Below are 9,025 nucleotides of genomic sequence, written 5' to 3'. Positions count from 1 at the left end.
ATGAACCAAAACATTTCCAGAATATTTATTGCATCTGCAGCAAAGAGCAGAAGTAATGAGCTTTTCATTTGTCATTATTTAGCCATCGAAAAGGCCATCGTCATTTTTCAAGTAATGGTCTCAAAAACAAAAGGTCCAATAAAGACTCATAAACTTTCAACACAAGTACAAACTTGAAGAGACATAAAATTTAAAGTAACTTGCCCTGCTATTGAGTAAGATAATTTGGGGTTCACATTTCAAATTCAGGAAACCTTGTATTTTCTGTCACATCTTGTTTGGAATAGATCTCAGTCCATTGTCACAACAACATTATAATCTTAGGTATTCACAGAGGTAGTACTAATGTAAAAGTGGTTAGAAATATTGACTGTATATTGGTTAAATTTTTTTCTTAAGAGCACTTGTAAAATGATTTGAGAATGCCATGTGCCAAAAGGGCAATTTGTTTATAAAAAGACTGGAGGATTATAAATTTAGCTCCACCTTAAGATTGTATAACATCTCAGGCCTCTTTATATTCAGAATGAAAACTTCTGTCCTGGGATTTATTTCTATTTATTGAGGTTTACTCCATGATGTAATAACCTGATATGAAGATATAGATATAAGATCAACAATCACACAGAATACTGAAAAAGAAATTAAGAGAGTCCTTCTTTTAAAAGGTAGGACATTACAAATCAGACAAACTAATCTCGTTCTGTAACTTCATTTTTTCCTGCTTTTCTTGATTAATTTTTTTTGTTGCTGCTGAAAAAAATCAATTTAATAATGATCGAGTTTATGGTTATTAGGGGAAAAGGTATCATTTTTGTCTTAGTTCAAATCATAAAAAAATAGATTTAACGCATGTAACAATGGGAAGGAAACATTCTGATCCTTAATCATATAAGGAAGTTAATGAACAGATTCTGACTTTTCAAATGAGAGGCTATTAGAGCGAACTCTGTTTTGTACTTGTTAATTATATACCAAATGCAAACAGATGTTTGATCACAGCTTATCATCTTTTTAAAACACCTGAACTGTTTTCTAAACAGTGTTATTGAACTTCTGTAGCAGAAAGTTGCCGTCCAATCGTATCAACTCTTAGGGTTGAACACAATTATTCTAATTGAATAGGCATACTATCAAACAATGGCCTACAGGATATATTTTAGTCTCGATGAGTTAAAAAACCACTCATGAAATTATGCTCTTATGGCCTACTAAAAAGTGTAACATAAATTTTAACACTTTTCAAAACTATAAACTTAGTTTTATTTATGAAAGTTGCACAATAATTATATAAAATTCTGATAGGATACAGTTTAAGGAAGAATAGTAATCTGTAACAGGTCACTTGGGACACTCATTCATATTGTAACACTTGCATTAATAAACCCAGAATATTCTGAAGTTAAGGATTTCTGAAACTTTCCTCTTGCAAGCAGATCTAAGCGCCTAATAGTAGTTCTGGCTACATCCAAAATTGGTACATCTGCTATCCATTCATATTGTAATCTCAAGATTTTAAAAACACTGAGTATCCCCAACATCATCAGCCACGGCAAAATAAAAAACTCTGCTGGAAACTAAAACAAACATCTCCAAATCGGGATCCTGTCAGCAGGCAGCGTTTTTGATGCAGACGTGTATTTCATAGTTCAAATAATGTTAGCAGACAAGCATGTTTTCCCCTCCAATTAACTGAGCCAAATGAAGTAGCATCCAACGACCCAACTGTTCTCTTATCTCTGGGTTGGAAAGACAACGAGCCCTGAGATTGGGAGGATTTCTCTCAAGAATTAAAAAAAACCTCACAATTCCCAAAGAAACTCAAAGCGATGTACTTCTAAGGAAGTGATCCCAAAGGTGCTTTTTCTTTCTTTCTTCAAGAAGCTTCTTAGATTAGAAGCTATAAGAGTTTTTTTTTGTTTTTTTTTACCAAGAAAGTCCAATTATCTTTTGGGAGGAAAAGCACCTTTTGAGACAACCACGACCTGGATGGTTGAGAATCCCAACGACGGAGTAAGGAAGCCCGAGGAGTAATTTCCCCCCTTCACCAAATTCCCCCCAGCAAGACTAAAAATGCATACCTATCATTTGCATGTCTGTGTACATAAACACATATGTACACAGACACGCATTCATGCGCATGTGTATCTATGAGTGCTCGCGTATTCATACACACATACACACATCCCTTTTAAGAGCGTCCGCTCTGCTCTTAAGGCTAAAATATGCAGGTTTGTTGCTGTGACGGGAAAGATCCAAAGGATTTTCAATCACGTTTTTTGCATTGCGAAGAAAACCGAGCGGCTCAGCTACGCGCTCAACAACACCAACACCCCCCCCCCCCGCCCCACGCCTTCCACACCTGGAACGTCGCACAGGCGGGAGAATCGCGTCCCTAAACCCCGCGAGGCGCGGGAAAGGCGGGAGCGAAGCTCCACCCACCCTTTGGCCCCCTCCTCGTTCCAAATGGCTTAGAGCGGCCTGCCATCAGAGAAATTATCCGCCCACAAACGCACGCGCGCACGCCCCCGTGTGTGGAAGGGGCAAGCGGTTAGATTAGTGGATTGGGGTGGAGGGAGGGAGAAGGAGCGAGTCCACGCGTGCGCTAGGAGGGAGCTGTTGGGGGGGGGGGGGGAACAGATTAAAAAAAAGGGGGGGGAGGTGGAGAAGAAACAAAAACAATCGCTCGAGCGCCGCCATCTTGGCTCGCTTCTCTCCACCACGCAAGTGAATGGGTAGCTATGAAATTACCACAGGGGAGCGGCAAGGTACGGAGGGCTACTCAGCGCTACCAGCTGGGCCTGTGCGACGATAAAAGCGGCGCTTTCCCTTCCCTTCTGTTCGCCTCCGGTTTCCGCCTCCTCGAGGGAAGAAAATCTCGGCAGGGCCCTTCCTCTTTCTCGCCGTCGGCTCTTCAACTTCGCTACGCAGAGCTCAAAGTTGGGCTTAGCTGCCTTTTCGCCGACGCCTCCGCCGGGCAAGAGACCGAAGGGTTGGATCTCGGAGCCTCAGGCTTTTCGCAGTCTGGGAGGAAGAGTTAGGAGGAGGAGGAGAAGAAAGGCGAGGGGCTCCTCGATCGCCTGCCTTCCCTCCCTCCGTTGTTCTCGCTGCACGGGCTGCTCTGGTCTAAACTGCATAGGAGGCACAACGAGGGGAGAGGGAAAAGGCGAGCGAGGATTGACCGGGCTCCGTGCCCTTACCCGCCCCATTCTCATCCACTCGCTGCGGGCGTGAAGAAAGGGGGGGAGGAGGAAGAGGAGAAGAAGGAAAAAAGGAGGAGAAGCAAACAAAAACCAAGTTGGACCGCGGACGACGAAAAAAAAAAGCCGCCTGCCTCCAAACCGGTGGTGGTGGGGAGGGGGGGGGGTAAACCTTGGTGGTAACGGTGAGCCGGTGAAGATTGAGAACGGAGAGAGGGCCCGCCGACAAACGCCTCGACGAGCTCGAAGAGGGTTTTGTTGCTCGAGGAGAAAAGATCTTATTAAACCCGCCAGTTTGGTCGCTGCAAAAAGACCGATATATACACTCCGGGCTTCTTAGAGCATCGCTTCACCTACTTTTAATTGAGACGTTTTATGCTTAACTGCTTCAGGAAGCCTCTCGAGTCTTTAATAGATTTTTTTAAGAACCGGGGGGGGGGGGGCCGGGAGATCACCATTTAAGATCTTGAAAGAGCATCTCCCTTCCTTCCTTCCCTCATTTTCGTGCGATTTCAAATACCAAATACAAAGGCGGTTTTTAAGTGTAGTCTGGGCACTTGGATGGGGGAGTTCATGTAAGAGTTGGGGAGAAGCCTGAAATCTGTCGGGCAAATGAGAAGAAGATCGTGAAAACAAACGGATGGAATAAACAAGGGGAAGCATTTTCCTGGTTTCTAGATAAGGACTCTCCATTCCTTCCTTACTTGTGTGATTTTACAGAGGACTGATTTACCTCTTATTTCTGCTCTTGTTTGCTCTCAGCATTTGTTAATAGGAAACACCAGTGTTTTACAAATTGGTTTCCTATTGGTTGTTACATCGAAGGCATATTTATTTTGACACTTGAAACGAAGACGAAACTGTTTCTCATCCAGATACTACAAAGTGTAAAAGCAGTGTGAAGACAAGAGTATTGTTTACTAATATTTGTGCGCCTTGCCTGTTCCCAGGACACATGGGAAATACGATTTGACACTGAAGAAAATATATTGTGCTTCAGGACAATTAATAGTTTTAACATTCAGCTACTTCACTGTTGATGTTCATCTTTTAACCTGGATGGTTAACATCCTCTTATGAATTGGATTTTTTGCCATTATTAGAACAGAAGCCAAATGATGTGTTTCCAAATGTACTGGAGGGTCTATTGAATAAGAACTAGACTATATTACAGAAGCTGGATTTCATTTTTATGGATTTTCCAAATACATTATCACTCTGAGGAAGTGGCAGACGGATTTTCGTGTTTATAAGACCTCAGAAGCTGGATATAGTATTTTTCCCTATTGATACTAACAATTTGGAAAATGGGAGCTGCTACAAAGCTGGTGTTTGCTGTTTTTCTTATATCTTGTTCTTCAGGCAAGTATATGCTTTTTTCACTATTGATTCATAATATAACTAGATTCAAATGCAGATTTACATTTTTCAGACTGCTTTCAACAAAGTAATTATTGCCTCTTAATATGGGGGAAAGTAATGAACCCTGAATTGTGCAGCAGAAAATTTGCATTTTAAATAAATTTGTAGTTTCCGGAAGTACTTTCCTGGATAGCAACTAGTTGTTAGACTTACTGTTTTCTGGGCAAAGCTATTCAAGGATGTAATCACCTGGGTTGTCTCTTCATTATTTAGAATGTAATATATGATCTGTTTTTATTTTATTTCCAGAACAGTTCTGAGTTTTAATAGAAAATTATTAATGAACTGATATACATAGTTATTATTTCTTATTACATATCTGCTAGTGAGATCCCTGTGTAAGATTCTGCTGAATGGTACACTTCTCTTGTGGTTATTAAATGGATGCAGTCTAGTCTTGTGTCTGTAATCTTATTGATCTGTTCTGTGTGGGCTGACTGCTGTGAAATGGCGATTGAACAGGCTGAAGTTTGCTTTAAAAGAGAAAAAATGGCTAATCTTGGTTTTGGGTAATTATGACAAAGTTATAGTGGATTTTAATAAGTGATATTAATAACTATGATGGTAGTAAAGTTGCAACTCTCTGATAGTAGTAAACGTGTAACCATTTTAGCTTTTTGGTAAGATACAGTAGGTAGGATACAGTACTATATTTTGTTTCTTCAGTTGTTTTTTGACAATAAGATTTGAAGTTTTCCTATGTACTTGTTTATATTTATATTTTATTAATTTCACTCAAGATCTACTCTTATTTTTAACGTTTGATAAGAGGCAGGACAAGTCAATTAGGAATTTTAAATTGTTTTTAAAAGTTTGATAGCAAAAACAATTATCAGAGAGATATACTTAAAGATAATGAGAAATATAGCTTATTAGTTTTTAAAAACTCATGGAAACCCATACATTTGCAGAAACAATGCAATATGTACATATTAACTTTAGTATAAAGTTAGTGATGATAAAGTTGCAGGGAGTAAATAAGACTTCAATACATATTCAGTAAGCTTGGTCTACATGTCCCAGATGTCTTCCAAGAAAACTGAAATTTGATTACATCCTTGCTGTTTTATTTTTTTATTTTTTTTGCAGTAATTAAAATTGAAAAGTTCTGTAGAGAGTACTTTTAAGTGAGTTGCTAGAATGGTCTCTATTTTCTCTGGTATTTGCTTTCTAGAATTTCTCTTTCCATGTTGATTGTGTTTCTGTAAAATGGAGTTGTATAAATACAAAGAAAAACATCTTGCACTGGTATTCTAAGTTTTAAGTAGTGATGGAGAGCCACAATAATTAATTTCAAATATTATACTAAACTGGGATTTTAACATGAATTTAACACATTCCCAAGTCAAAAACAAATAACATGGTTTAGAAAGTTAAAAGATCTAGTAAATAAAGTTTACTTTTGAGTAAATATAATTTTTTAAAAATCTAAATTTTAAACTTGAAAAATCACTAAAATTATCATTGTAAATCATATTTTTAAAATAAATGTAACAATAATTTTTGCAGTATTCAAAAAAATGACTGAAAACATGCATATATTGAGAAACCATGAAAAAATATAAATGCTCCTTGCAGTAGGAAATGAATAAGGGGAAAATAGTGAGAGTGGTGACAATAGAGTAACAATAGTACATTATGTAATTAGCTTTAACTTCAGAAGGTTTAATTTGGTAAAATACCTGTATCTAAATAATATCAACTGTAGAATTGTTTCTTATAAAATGTTATAATTGTTTGTTGGCTTGAAATATATAAGAATAAAACTTCACAAAATTCCAAAGGCAACATAATCACTCTTACAACCTAGGCCTTGTTCTGTTTTTCAGAATATCAAAGATAAACGCTTCTAACAGCTTCTTTCCATATAATTTCTTAGACACTAAATTGTTTTGGCAGATAATCTATTTACATTTCACCAAAGTTAGAGAAACTTTTCTATATATAAGAAAACAACTATATACAACTTTTCTTGTATATAAATGAAAAATCTTATAAGAAAACCAATTACTTCTTGCAGTATATTGTTTAGTCTTGATATGATATAGTGGGTAAAGAATGTGCTGTTGCTACAGAAACAGTAGTTGGGTATATGAATTCATATAATGTTTCAATCCAGTCAAACTGATCAATCTAAGAAAAAAGCAGATGGAATTATTTTTTTCCTCCTTGGAATGTTTATTAAAGCTATTTGTGTACTTTGTCAGTAATTAAGATTTATATCAGTAGCCCTAGAGCATAGGTTACTTGGCTATAATTGTTGTGATCTTTAAAGATATGTCTAATATTGCAAGTTATTAATTGTAGGATACAACATACAACTTGAAGTTGATGAACATAAAGACTGTCAAATCCATATCACATTGAGCTATTCGTATGCATTTAGGAAGAATAAATAGTATATTTGTATTATCCTTTTTTATTATCCTTTTTCTGTTTTTATCCTAAACAACTGATATATAAAGTATTGTGATACCTTTAAGATTTTTCAATTATGAACTAACAATACATGATTTCTATGTGATGCTGATTTGATTTCCCCCATGAATACTTTCAATGTTTTGATGCTCAAAATGCTGATTTTAATGAAAATGAAATATGTTTAATAATAAAATGATTATGACTGTAATTGGAATAGCTTCTCCTTTGCTGTGTCTATCAGTATATTGATTTGGATTTTAAGGGGGAGGTAAGATTTATGTAACTTATTAAATTTGATCTTTCTTGAAAGCTGTGATTTTACATTTAATGCTAGATTTGGGATCCAGAAATTTTTAATTGTTTAAGTAATGAATATTACTATCACTGAAACAACTATTATTAAATAACTTGCATTGAAACATGTTTTCATTGAAATATTTGATATGATAAGAGTTATTTGCTGCCAGGTTACTTCCTTAAGTCCTTTCAGACCCCAATTACAGTATCATGATTTTGGAGAAACTAATGATTTTGGAGATTAAAATAATGAACTAATCTTGGAGACAGGAAGTATAAAATCATCACAGAATTTGCCTCCTTAATCTATTGGTTCAACTATATACCTAGTCATGAAATGTGTTTTTTTTTAATAAGAAAGGTAGCTTTATATTCTCTAAGGTTGGACATTGCGAATAGCTGTTACAGTCCTGGTACTGTTGAGATGCAGTTGAGTTGCACAAGATGTTTCTTTCCTCAGATACATCTTCCCTAAAAACTGCTAGGTAGCATTCAATTGTTTTGAGAATAAGTCTGTAAGATTTTAATAGTTTGAATTAGCTACACATTTCCTTGTGAGCTTTACATTTTATAGAGTTATGACAGTCATTTTTAAAAAAAATTGTGGGGGAAACAGCATGCTATATACACTATATTGCCAAAAGTATTCGCTCACAACTGAGTCTGATTATGTGGATGGGTGAACGAATACTTTTGGCAATATAGTGTATGTGGCATATGACAGAAAAACCCACAATTATTTGACATTAAGTCATGATGGATTTGGATAATGTTAATAGTATTGAAGCATCAATACTATTTTATTTACTAAATACTATATCAAATAACTACCAATACTAATCTTGACCTCAAACTATTCTACAATCCTTGTAGAAACATCTTATTTCTTGCACTCTGGACTATTCAGTTGCAAACTTTTTAGTATAGTGTAATCATTCTTTTTTTCTTAACTGATTCCTGGGAAACATGGTGCTAGTAGGAGTTGCGAGAGCTCAGTTAAATAGGATTAAAATCTTTAGGCTTCAGTCTACAGCTGTGTGTGACACAGTACAACCTAGGGAGCTATTTGGATTTTTTTAAATTCATGTAGATGCTGCAGTGCCATATTATGCTTTTCACTTCCTTGTGTGCCTGTTTGAGATCATTTGACATCATTAACTGTTAGAGTTGTACAGCACTTTGCATTCAGTCTCAAAAAAGTGCTTCAGAGTATATGGGAGCATGAATTTAACACTTGTTTTATTTCCTTGGCACAGCCTAATTACAGGTTGCAGTTAGGCACTAATCTGCAGTCCCAAATTTCTTTTGGGAATTAAATCTGAAATGCTGCATGGTCTTAGTGATTATATTTGTGCTACTGGTAACTGCTAACTAAGAAATGTAGTATTATTGATTCAGAATGAATGCTTAAATATTGTTATAGGCTGGTTAAGAGTTAAGTATGAAATGATATTGTAGCTTCAGGTCTTATTAGATCAAACTGACAATCTAAACAGACTAAACTGGTTTTCCTTTATTCTTTACCCACAAGTATTACTTGCACTAGAAGGCCTTAACATTGTTGCATTTGATAGCATGCTTCTAGGATGCTGTCTTGTAGTGGGGATGTTGGACAGTGTTCTTGAGAGTTTGGTTCCTCTTGTCGAGGTAGATTGTAGAAGACAGTATTGAGATAGAGGCTTCAT

At 36.3% G+C, this 9,025-nt stretch overlaps 1 protein-coding gene across 1 annotated transcript in view; it reads left to right on the top strand.

The window, feature by feature from the left end:
• Positions 1-1,938: 1,938 nt before the first annotated feature.
• Positions 1,939-9,025, top strand: part of ACVR2A (activin A receptor type 2A) — a 56,603-nt gene continuing 49,516 nt past the window's right edge. Inside the window, exon 1 of the mRNA XM_032211651.1 lies at positions 1,939-4,562. Within this exon, the coding sequence (XP_032067542.1) occupies positions 4,508-4,562 (55 nt within the window). The 5' untranslated portion in view covers positions 1,939-4,507. The remainder of the gene's footprint in view (positions 4,563-9,025) is intronic.

The sequence above is a fragment of the Thamnophis elegans genome, chromosome 1 (assembly GCF_009769535.1).
Source record: "Thamnophis elegans isolate rThaEle1 chromosome 1, rThaEle1.pri, whole genome shotgun sequence".
NCBI classification, from domain to species: domain Eukaryota; kingdom Metazoa; phylum Chordata; class Lepidosauria; order Squamata; family Colubridae; genus Thamnophis; species Thamnophis elegans.
This window is presented reverse-complemented; position numbering and strand designations above follow the sequence as displayed.